The sequence below is a fragment of the Rhinolophus sinicus genome, linkage group LG03 (assembly GCF_036562045.2).
Source record: "Rhinolophus sinicus isolate RSC01 linkage group LG03, ASM3656204v1, whole genome shotgun sequence".
Taxonomy (NCBI): Eukaryota; Metazoa; Chordata; class Mammalia; order Chiroptera; family Rhinolophidae; genus Rhinolophus; species Rhinolophus sinicus.
In genome coordinates, this window is record NC_133753.1 from 57052589 (window position 1) to 57065290 (window position 12702).

At 34.8% G+C, this 12702-nt stretch overlaps 1 protein-coding gene across 1 annotated transcript in view; it reads left to right on the top strand.

Moving 5' to 3' along the window:
* TRPM7 (transient receptor potential cation channel subfamily M member 7) overlaps positions 1-12702 on the top strand; it is a 104375-nt gene that overhangs the window by 46158 nt on the left and 45515 nt on the right. Inside the window, exons 12-13 of the mRNA XM_019730656.2 lie at positions 6764-6898; positions 10764-10817. Of these exons, the coding sequence (XP_019586215.2) occupies positions 6764-6898; positions 10764-10817 (189 nt within the window). The remainder of the gene's footprint in view (positions 1-6763; positions 6899-10763; positions 10818-12702) is intronic.

Here is a 12702-nt window from a genome sequence, read left to right on the forward strand (position 1 = left end):
AGGCTCATTGCTGTGATCAAGTAGGATTGGTTCAGGTGATGCAAGGATGGTGCAACATCCACAATCAGTGTGCTACACTGCATTAACAAGATGAAGGATACAAATCATATGGTCATCTTAATACATACACGAAAAGCAGTTGACAAAATTCAATATTTATTTATGAAACTCAACAAAACGGATATAGAGGGAATGTACCTCAACATAATAAAGGTAATATATGACAAGCCCACAGGTAATGTCACGATCAATGATGAAAAGCAGAAAGCTTTTCCTCTAAGGTCAAGAACAAGACAAGGATGCCCACTCTCACCACTTTTATTCAACATAGTACTGGCAGTCCTAGTCAGAGCATTTAGGCAAGAAAAAGAAATAAAAGGTATCTAAATTAAAAAGGAAGTGGTAAAATTGTCACTATTTGTAGATGACATATTATATGTGGAAAACCTTAAAGACTCCATCAGAAAATGTTAGAACTAATAAACACATTTAATAAAATTGTAGGATACAAAATGAAAACACAAATTTCTGTTGTGTTTCTATAGACTAATGAACATTCAGAAAGCGAAATTAAGAAAAAGTCCATTTACAGTTGCATTAAAAAGAATAAAATGCCTAGGAATAAATTTAATCAAGGAATTTTAAGACCTGTATATTGAAAACAAAGATATTATGAGTGAAATTGAAGAAGACACAAATAAATGGAAACATATTCTGTGTTCATGGATAGAAAAAGTCAGTATTGTTGAAATGTCCATACTACCTAAAACAGTTTAAAGATTCAGTGCAATCCATATCAAAAGTCCAGTGGCATTTTTTCCAGAAATAGAGCAAATAATCCTAAATTTACATGGAAAAACAAGAGAGCCCAAATAGACCAATCTTGACAAAGAAGAACAAAACGGGGGGTGTCATGCTCCCTGAATCCTGACTACATTACAGATCTCTGGTAATTAAAACATGCTATTGGCATTAAACGGACATATAAATAAGGAGTGAAATAAATCACAGGACTCAGATGAAACAGTGCCATTTGTGACAACATGGATGAATTTTGAGATTATTATGCTAAGGGAAATAAGTCAGAAAAAGTCACAAACCATATGACTTCACTGATATATGGGATATAAAACTGAAAGCAAAGGAACAAAACAAAGAAACAAAAACTCATGGATACAGACAACAGTTTAGTGATTACCTGAGGGTAAGGGGATCGGAGGTGGTAGAAGAAGGTAAACAGGGTTAAATATATGGTGATGAAAGGAAAATAAATAAATAAATAAATTTTCAAACAAAAAAATTACAGAGCTCAGAAATAAACCCCTGCATATAGGGTCAATTAATTTGTGACAGTGAGCCAAGAATATGTGATGGGGAAAGAGCAGTCTTGTCAGTAAATGGTGTTGGGAAAACTGGACAGCCACATGTAAAAGAATGAAACTTGACCACCATTTTATATCACACACAAAAATTAAGATGGATGAAAGACTTAAATGTAAGACCTGAAACCATAAAACTAGAATAAAACACAGGCAGTAAGCTCCTTGCTACAATTCTTGGTGATACTGTTTTTAATCTGACAATAAGCAAAAGCAGCAAAAGCAAAATAAACCAGTGGGACTCCATCAAACTAAAAAGCTTCTGCACAGCAAACAAAACAATCAAAAAATGAAAAGACAACCTATTGAATAGGAGAAAACATTTGCAAATCATATATGTTTCAAGAGTTTAGTATCCACCCCCCCAGAAACCTCATACAATTCAATAGTCAAAAAAATAATAATAATCCAATTAAAAAATGGACAGAAGATCTGAATAGATGTTTTTCTTCCAAAGAAGACATACAAGGTCTGACAGTTCAGCTTGCGAACTCATCCTAGAAAAAGTGCTACATACCTCATTGCTGAATATCACTACAGTCACCTTCGAAGTACTCCCCTTGGGAAGCTATGCGTTGACACCATCACCTAGTCCACCTTTTAGAGCAATTTTGGAATTCTTTCTGGAATGGCCATCAGCTCTATCATCATCTTACCCTTGATGTCCTGAATGTCATCGAAATGTTTTCCTTTCAATATTTCCTTTTTCTTTGGGTAAAAAAGTCATTGGGGGCCAGATTAGGTAACCCAGTAGTAGGGAGGGTGTTCCAATACAGTTACTTGTTTACTGACTGAAAATTCCCTCACAGACAGTGCCGTGTGAGCCAGTGCATTGTCGTGATGCAAAAGCCATGAATTGTTGGCGAAAAGTTCAGGTCGTTTTCATCTTTTTCACGCAGCCTTCTCAGCACTTCCAAATAGTAAACTTTGTTAACTGATTGTCCGGTTGGTACAAATTCATAATGAATAATCCCTCTGATATCAGAAAAGGTTAGCAACATTGTTGCAACAAGTTTGTGAACTTAATTATCAGACCTCATACTAATGGCCAACAGGCACATGAAAAGGTGCTCAATATCAGTTATCAGGGAAATATAAACAAACAAAATGCGATATCACCTCACATCTGTTAGAATGTCTGTTATCAAAAAGACAAGAAATAAAAATTGACGAGCATATGGAGAAGAGGGAACCCTTGTGCACTGTTGGTGGGAATGTAAATCGATACAGCCACTATGTTAAACAATATGGAGATTTCTTAAGAAATTAAAAATAAATCTACTGCACTCTTCAGCAGTTCCACTTCTGGGTATTTATCAGAAGAAAATGAAAATGGTAACTTGAAAGGTTACATGCACCTGCATGTTTATGGCAGCGTTATTTACAGTATCCAAGATACGGAAATAACCTAAGTATCCATTGATGGATGAATGGATAAAGAAATTGTGACACACACACACACACACACACACCTAGCTTGATGGCATTATGTTAAGTGAAATAATTTATTAGACATCGAAAGATAAATACTGCATGATCTCTATTATATGTGGAATTTTAAAATATATCAAGCTCATAAATAGAATGATTTTGTGGTTGCCATAGGCAGGGATTGGGGATGGAAGAATGAATGAAAGGGGTTAAGAGTTTAAAAAAAATGAGATCATGCTCTATATAGAAGAGAACTCATAGAGCGTTCTCTTGGATGTTTCCACCAGTTCCTTCTGCAGTTTTCCCGATCTCACCGAATGGCACCAACCTCTTCCCAGTTTCTTAGATAAGAATCATTATTGTCGTTTTTTACTTTTCTTTCTCATATATTACGGTCAAATCCCATTTGTAAATCTTTTCAGATTTCCTTTCGAAATACCTAGTTTTATCATTCTGGTCCAATCTACTATCACCCTTCTGTATTGTTCTACTAGCATCTTGTGTGGTTTCCTTCCTCTCATTCTTCATCTCCTTTTACAGAAAGGAGATGAATCACATCACATTTACCCAAAGCATAGCCCAGAGCCCTTACGGTAACCCAGTAGGCTTTACATCATCTGCCCCATTACTATCTCTCTTACTTTACATGTTCCCACTATCCAGTTTGCTTTTATGTACCCATTGGCCTTGCTGTTTTTAGAACATACCAAGATTGCTCCTCTTTCTAGGCTTTGTACTGTTTTCTCTCTTTGGAACATTCTTCCCCTAGATACCTTCCTGGGCTTGCTTCCGCTCTCTTTCTGGCATGTAACCACGTCTCCTCCTTAGTTTGGCTTTTACTCTCCACTCTATTTTAATAGCAGCCCTCTGTGACAGGATTTTGTGTGTTCTTCTTGGTCATTTTTTCTCTTAAGCATTTATCATCCTCTGATAAACCATATATTTTAGCTATTTGTCTACTCCTAGAAAGTAAATTTTATGAAAGCAAGAATATTCTTAAGTTTTATGCATTGCTTTATTCACAGCTTGGCACATAGTAAGTACTTGCCAAATTTTTGTTACATGTCTGACTCAGTAGGACGCTGGGTAACTTAAATGTTCATCCGTACTTTAGAATATCATCCTGCCTTTACCGAGAATGAGCTAGGTCTTTTCTATCTACACAGTGTAAACAGCAAATTGCAGAAAAATATGCCTAGCGTGATCTTAATTGTGGCAAATTCTGTTTATGAAGGTATACACATTCATGCATATCCACAATGTGGTCTTAGAACCTTTATGGAAACTAAATATGGGATATGTCTGCAGACATGATGATGGCCAGAGGAAAGAAAGTTTTATACCATTTGTGATATTTGATTTTTTTTTTAAACCATGGGCATATATTTCCTATGTGATAATGAAAAAGCATCCGTCATTTCCCCTTCCATTACTACAGAGGAAGAGCTTGATGTTAATCAGCTGTGGGAAAACTCCTACAGAAAGCCAACCTTTTGTTCCACTGAATAATTTCATTGGATATTTGGTTTCCTGAGATGTAAAGGCCTTGACAAAACCTTTATCTTCTATGTATATGTGGATTTATTCTGCACAATGTTGTGTATTTGATTTTGTGCTCTCTTCATGGTTAATGCAGAGTTGGCAGGACAACTGTTTTACTTTTTTTCCTCTTGATTGTTAGTTCAGTTTGCATTAAGTGTACCAAGAAATGTTGCTTAGGAAGTAGAAAATTTTTTTAAACTAAATCTTTTTTTCCCAGATATGCCAATTTAGTTAGACTTTATTTTTCTAGGGCAGTTGTTATAGACCCAATCAGTTCAAACAGTTCTTTTTTCTTTTTCTTTTTTAATAATTTTTTATTTTTCAATTACAGTTGATGTACTATATTAATATTAGTTTCACGTGTACAACATAGTGATTAGACACATAACTTACAAAGTGATCACCCTAATAAGATTAGTACCCATCTGACACCATACGTAGTTGTTACAGTGTTTTTGACTATCCTTATGCTATACTTTACATCCTCCTGACTTTTTTGTTGTTGTTGTTTTAATTTATTGGGGAATATTGGGGAACAGTGTGTTTCTCCAGGGCCCATCAGCTCCAAGTCGTTGTCCTTCAGTCTAGTTGTGGAGGGCGCAGCTCAGCTCCAAGTTTAGTCGCTGTTTTTCACTCTTTTAGTTGCAGGGGGCACAGCCCACCATCCCATGCAGAAATTAAACAGGCAACCTTGTTGTTCAGAACTCGCACTCTAACCAACTGAGCCATCCGGCCGCCCCTCCAGACTGTTTTTATAACTGGTAATTCACACATTTTAATCCCTTTGCCCTTTTCACCCATCCTCCTAAATACCTCTTCCATCTGGCAACCCAAACAGTTCTTTTTTAAAACAAAAAATTTGTTAAGCATCTTTTTATTATACAAAAACGACATTTTATAAATACTACACAGATTTTTTTTTAAAAAACAGTATAATGCCCTAATTTTTTAAAAAGCCAGAGAAATAAAAGTGATTTATAAGAAAAATAGATATTTAAATATGCAGATATTCAAGATTGGCAACATACAAAAGATATAATAAGTAGAATGTTTTCACGTATTATTCATAGAATCAGTTTAAATGCTGCAGTTGAGTACTGACTAATACAGGAATGTTGTTGGTAACTTAAATTCTATGGGGAGCAGAAAAACCCCCCTTACAAGGACTGAATTAAGTAAAGGGCAGTGAGAGGATCAAGTCAGCAATAGAGTAAAATTTGTTAATGTTAGAATAAGTAATAAATAGAATTATTTGTATGTGATAAGAGAGAGAAGGATATATATAATATTAACTAAAATAAGAATAACATGACATGATAAATTACAGGCTGTTGATAGGAGAAAATGAATGTATTACATTCTTTTAAATTAGTTGGGTTTTATTTTTAAGTGCAATGTCAAAATATTTTCCTTGTTATGACCTAGATTTGAGTGAACAATATCACAGAAAACATCTTCCATTTTGGAATCCTATCATGTATAAGGCATGCATTTAGTCTGTATATAAAAATATCTTGGAGTCCATATCCTTTGCTAAGTGATAGAAATAGAGGATACATCGGAGAAAGAAGTGGTAATAGAAGCAGCGTAGAGAAGCTGTATAGTTGTATTGTTAACGTCTGAAGACAAAATACGAATAAATTTGAAAAACAACAGGCAAAAAAAAATTGCAATAATATTGGTATTGATTTTCACCACAGAGTTTTTTTAATCATATAGTACCAAAATGTTAAAAATAATACAGAAACAATAATATGAGATACTCAGTAATATCACATACTAATATATTAATATTAAATATATTAATATTCTGTTAATAAAGTAACCTTTATTAATGATATTCAAGGAAATCTCTTTATTTGTGTCTCCACTATATGTAAAGCAGTATTACTAGATTTTCATTCATGAGCATCTAACAGGATGATAGAAAGTTGTGTGAGATGTGGGACAATTTGTTTGTGAGATTGTGTGGCATATTGCATGATTTCTGGTATCTTTTGATCCTACCCATTAAATGTTAGTAATGGCTCCCACTTACTGAAATGATCCCTCCAAAATACCTTTCAATATTCCTAAATATTGAAAACCATTGCTTTAAGGTATTTTTCCCCTAAATTTAGTTGATAATGGATTCTCTCTTTTGTCCCCCCCCCACACACACACACACACACACACGTCACACTTGGTCTCCTGCAAAGTAGTGTTTATGGAATGTTGTTTGGGGAATGCTATTCTAGAGATGTCTTTTCATCTGTTTATATCTTAAGTTCTAACGTTTTCTATTTTGCATCTTTTTAATCTTCTAAAACTGTTTGGGATCAAGGAGGTATAAATGCCGAGGACTTGCATTTAGAACTGTTTGTGTAATTAGAATGTGTGAAACACATTTATTAATATTGATACTCTTTTAGGTTGGATCCTTGGAACAAGCTATGCTTGATGCTCTTGTAATGGACAGAGTTGCATTTGTAAAACTTCTTATTGAAAATGGAGTAAGCATGCATAAATTTCTTACCATTCCTCGACTGGAAGAACTTTACAACACTGTAAGTATATGTTAATATTCTTTGTTAACTAAATTTTATCATCATCTTTGGGAAGTGTCATTTTATCTGAACTTTAATTCAATCCTATTGGTAAAACCTTGAATGTCTTGCTAGATTACATCGAAAAATTAGTCTTAGTACAGATTGGTTATATAATAGTTGGAAGCCCTTTTCCCTGTTTCTGGCGACCTCCCCTGTCACTGTAGCCACATAGGAAAGAGATGTAGTGTTATCGACCCTGTCTCCCTTTCCTCCCCTCACCCTTTTTTAAAACTATAGGGTCAACTTCTAATTATGGAGTCACTATATTTCTTTTTTCTTGGTGATCATTTGTTACACTAAATATCTTTTGACTCCTTTGCCTAATGGAGAAGTTACACATTACTCTTTTCATTTTTTATATTCATCATTTGACCTTGTGGTGTCCCCCTTTTAGCTTACATACTGTTTTTTATTCTTCAAAAGAGCTCCTGAAAACAAATTATTCCCTTCACAAAGCCTTTCTCATTTCAGATTTCATGTCTCTAGCATTGGAGAGGGTAAATAAATACTACCCTTCTTATTGGTTTCCATGTTACTAATACGAATGTAATTGAGCTATACTTTGAGGAGCGTCGTGACCAAATCCTAGCTTCCTAATTTTGACTTCTCTGCAAAGCTGTGTTCTACCTATTTATTTTCTACCTATTTATCTCCTTTTCATTCCTAATGTCTTTTCACTACCCAGTCGTTTCCAGTCTCTACTACTTTTGTAATCTAATCTCCTAGTCTTTCTTCACATCACTCTTTAATTATTCTTGTAATCACATATTTTACCATATATTTTCCCAGTTTAAAAACTCTTGATGGCTCTCCAAAATATACAGAATAGTATTGAAATCCTTAGGTTGATTTTGAAAGCTCTCCAGCTTTTAAAACTTTGAAATTTTGCCCCAGCTATCTCTCTCACTTGGCCTTTTTAGTCTCATACCCACTTATCCTGGGTATTTCAACTGCATTATCCACCTACCATTTTTCCCAAAGTACAATTAACAAAAAATTGTTTGGTCTTTACATGGTGCTGGTCTGTTTTTCTTCCAATTATTCCATACTTGCTGGAATTTTATTCATTGTTTAGAACTTAGTTTAAATGCCATGCCACTGTCTTCATGAAGCCCAGTGGCATAGTTAAGTACAATTATATCTTCCACTGCGGATTTTAAATTACTTTTGAGTAGGGGTTATATCTTTATTTTCCCCCATATTTTTCCTTTAATAGTGTCTAGCGGGCCCGCCCAGAGGCTCGGGTGGTTGGAGCACCATTCTCCTAACACCGAGCGCTGGTTCGATTCCCACATGGGCCAGTGAGCTGCGCCCTCTACAGCTGAGATTGTGAACAACAGCTCTCCCTGGAGCTGGGCTGCCATGAGCAGCCAGAGGTTGGCGTAGGCTGCGGTGGGCTGCTTTGCGCTGCCGCAGGCTACTGCGTGCTGCAGGGAGCGACCGGTGGCCAGTGAGAGCTGCGGTGAGCTGCTCTGAGTGGCCAACCAACAACCAGCGACCAACTGCCTCAGCAAGGGGAGCACAAGGCTCATAATACCAGCATGGGCCAGGGAGCTGTGTCCTACACAACTAGGCTGAGAAACAATGGCATGAACTGGAGGGGGGGGCAGGGAGACTGAAGAAGGGGGGGAAAACAGTGTCTAGCACAGTTACATTGAACTTTGTTGGCATTCTACTATCTCTAGCGAACAGACATAAAAATTAAAAGGATTATTCATTGTGCTGAAGTATGGTTTATCTCTGAAACAAAGCAAATATAAAACAATAAAAATAAAAATTGATCCCATTAGCAAGACAAGTAATTTTTTTAATTGTATAACTCAGTAGTTACTTTCAGCACCAATTATTAATATTTTTTTAAATGTTTAAGGGATTGTAAACATGACAAAACAGGTTCTCAAACTTTTTGGTATCAGTGTCCTCCTATAACAACAATTATTGAGGACTTTAAAGAAGTGTTCTAATGAGGTTTTTGTTTATGTGTGTTGGTATTTACCATATTAGAATATAAAACCAAGAAATCTTAAAAATATTTGTTAATTTGTGTTTAAGTTAATCCACTATATGTTAACAGAAAAACGTATTTTTCAAGAAAACAAAAAATTCATGAGGAGAGTAGAATAATTTTACAGTTTTACAAATCCCTTTAATGCCTGGATTTATAGAAGACAGCTGGATTCTCATATTTGCTTTTGAATTTAATTTCACAATATCACACATCAAGAAGCCTGTGGAAAATTTTACTGAACACTTGAGAGAATGAGAATGAAAAAGTGCAAATGACATCTTTACGTGATTCTGAAAATACTTTTGATCTCATGGACCTCCTGAAAGAGTCTTGAGGGTATTTAGGGGTTCTAGGGCCACACTTTGAGAACTACTGTGTTAAAGTATATTTATTTTATACTAAAAAGTTATGTTTAATGAATAAACATTGATGGATTAAGATAAAGTAGAATTCCAAAAACTACATTTCTACGTGATTAAATACTGTTAGAAAAAATGCAGTTAAACTTTCTAATACCTAAAGTATGAAATACTTCATATTAACTTGGAAGACACATTTATTTGTCTTTATTTATTTATTTGACACATTATAAAAGTTAACATATGGGAGAAAATGGGTGGGGAAAACTTAGCTCCTGAGTGTCTAAACCAGGGGTGTCCAAACTGCAGCCCGCAGGCCAGATTCCAAAAATATATTTAGTTTATACTGAAATAAACCAGGTGAGGCAATATGTGTTTTACCTCGAGTGAGTGGCCTAGCTGTTTGTGTATTTTACTGCATATGGCCCTTGGTAAAAAACGTTGAAAAAAGTTTGGACACCTCTGGTCTAAACTAAATATTGTAAAAAGAAGACAGAAAAGTAAAATGTAGTTTATATGCAATATCTTTTATAGTCATCTTTAGATATTATACAAAATTTAAAAGCCAAGAATAGCAAAGAAAATACTGTTTTCAAATAAACAATATGTTTACCCAGTTAGATTTGAAAATTTATTACCAAGTATATGTGATCAAAATGGAAAAGTAGATTGCATTGATTACTATGATAGCCTCATAAAAAAATAACACAATAGTGGGAGAAAAATCCCATTTGATACTTGTTTTAAACAATAAATTTAAAGTGTTGAAATAAGTCTTTTGATTTGTGCTGTATAAAATTCATTGCAATAAATTTCAGATGGGTGAAAGCACCAGCTAAAAAGTTTAGACAAATACATTGTTTGGCGCATTTACCTCAGTCTTGATGAGGGAGATACACTCCTGGGTATTTTTTCAAAATAGAGGATACCATCAAAATAAGATTAGTGTAAAAATGAAACTCGTGTTTAGTCTACAGTATACATAAATGGAATTAAGATAATAGGAAAAAGATGACATATGAAAATGTTAAAAGTTTGTTGCCCAGAACATTTAAAGCATTGATACAACCTGATGATTAGTGGCAGAAGCAGAGGTACAGATATTTTAACAAGAAAGAGAATGTATACTTCCATTATTAATGAAAGAAAGGTAGATTAAATTTAAGATGTAATTGTGAAGTTTGCAGTGTTTGCATGACTTTAGAAAACAAAAACTGAGTGTTGTTACATAAGTAAAAAATGTAAGAACATAAGAAATTATACATTTTTAGGTAATATGACAATATGAAATGGTTATATCCTTTTCTTTGTTCCATTTTATAAACAGAACTTATTTGACTCAAAACAATGTAATTTGTGCAAGTAGGTTCATAAAAGTTCTATACATAATGAAAAGGGAAGTTCGCATTATTTTAAAAGAAAAATAATAGTTTGCTCTAATTTTTTCTCTTTAAAGAAACAAGGTCCAACTAATCCAATGCTATTTCATCTTGTTCGAGATGTCAAACAGGTAAGAGATTATTTTCTTTTCCAAAATATTATTTTGAAAAATCATTCATACTTCCATCTGTTTCAAAAAACATTTACATACATCTTAAAAATAGCACTAAAATGACATTTTTTATGGGATAAATTTAAGGGCTAAATTTGTGGTAACAGCAGTAAAGAGCATAATGGATCAGAAATCAAGAAAGAGGAAAGTTTATCATGAAATTCTGACTGAGTTTCCTGAGCTTCTAGTCATCTGAGATAGAGTGATGAATTTCATAGTGCTCATTGGTCCACAGAGGAAGATCATTGATAGAATGAATGTATCTTCTTCCTGTGTTTTCAGAAGAAATTTCTTCCCAGGCATGTAAAGACATTGAATAAGGACATTCTTCAACTGGATGGTGATATTAATGGCAGATTTTTTTTTGCTTTTCCCAGAGTGCTTGAGTAATGGGGGAGACCTTCAGTCCAGGGGGTTTCTAACACACATTTGCATTATGATTTACTTAATGTGGGTTAGCAGAAAGAAGTGTAGTTGTTAATTCTGGAAACAAGTAAAAGATTCGGTATGTTTTGACTATCTTTACATTGGTGACTATAATAATTCCAATTTTTTTACTTTTGTAAGTGAAAAATCCTGAAGTAAAGGTAGTAATTAAGTATTTTGTATTCAAATTAATAAGTTTTGTAAGTTATTTGTATAGTTTGAGAAATTACTTAATGATTTTATTTTAGCTAACTCACATTATTTTCCTTAATTTAGATATTTCCCATTCAAGTGGGCTCACATAATGGTATTTGTCAGATTTATTTATTTTTTTTAATTGAGGAAGGGGAACAGGGTTTTTATTGGGGAACAGTGTGTACTTCCAGGACTTTTTTCCAAGTCAAGTTGTTGTCCTTTCAGTCTTAGTTGTGGAGGGCACAGCTCAGCTCCAGGTCCAGTTGCCATTGCTAGTTGCAGGGGGCACAGCCCACCATCCCTTGCGGGAGTTGAACTGGCATCCTTATGGTTGAGAGGATGCACTCCAACCGAGCCATCCGGGAGCTCAGCGGCAGCTCAGCTCAAGGTGCTGTGTCCAATTTTAGTTGCAGGGGGCACTGCCCACCATCCCTTGCGGGAGTCGAGGAATCGAACTGGCAACCTTGTGGTTGAGAGGATGTGCTCCAACCAACTGAGCCATTCGGGAGCTCAGCAGCAGCTCAGCTCAAGGTGCTGTGTACAATCTTAGTTGCAGGGGGTGGAGCCCACCATCCCTTGCGGGACTTGAGGAATTGAACTGGCAGCCTTGTGGTTGAGAGCCCACTAGCCCATGTGGGGATCGAACCAGCAGCCTTCGGAGTTAGGAAGATGGAACTCTAACCTCCTGAGCCACCCGGCCGGCCCTTTGTCAGATTTTTTAAAAATTAAAAGTATCATACATGACATTGTCAATCATAGAGCATATTTTGAGGTTGCTTAAGATAAAATATAAACAAAAATATTTCATTTAAAATGAACATTTTTTGATTAATGTTATATAGATTTAAAGAATATAGATATCTAGAAATTAGAAACTTCACAGATGGACTCAAAATATAAGAAGTATAAGCATTTTTTTTCTTATTTTTTTTTAAATTTAATTTTATCAAATTTATTGGGGTGACAATTGTTAGCAAAATTACATAGATTTCAGGTGTACAATTCTGTATTATATCATTTATAAATCCCATTGTGTGTTCATCACCCAGAGTCAGTTCTCTTCCATCACCATATATTCGATCCCCCTCACCCTCATCTCCCACCCCCCAGCATTTAAAAAATACTAAGTTCATGAAATTATAATTAGAATGGTGATGGTAAGAGGGCAGAATTGGTTAATATAGATCAATCATCTGATGATTAAACCCTTTTTGAGATTATT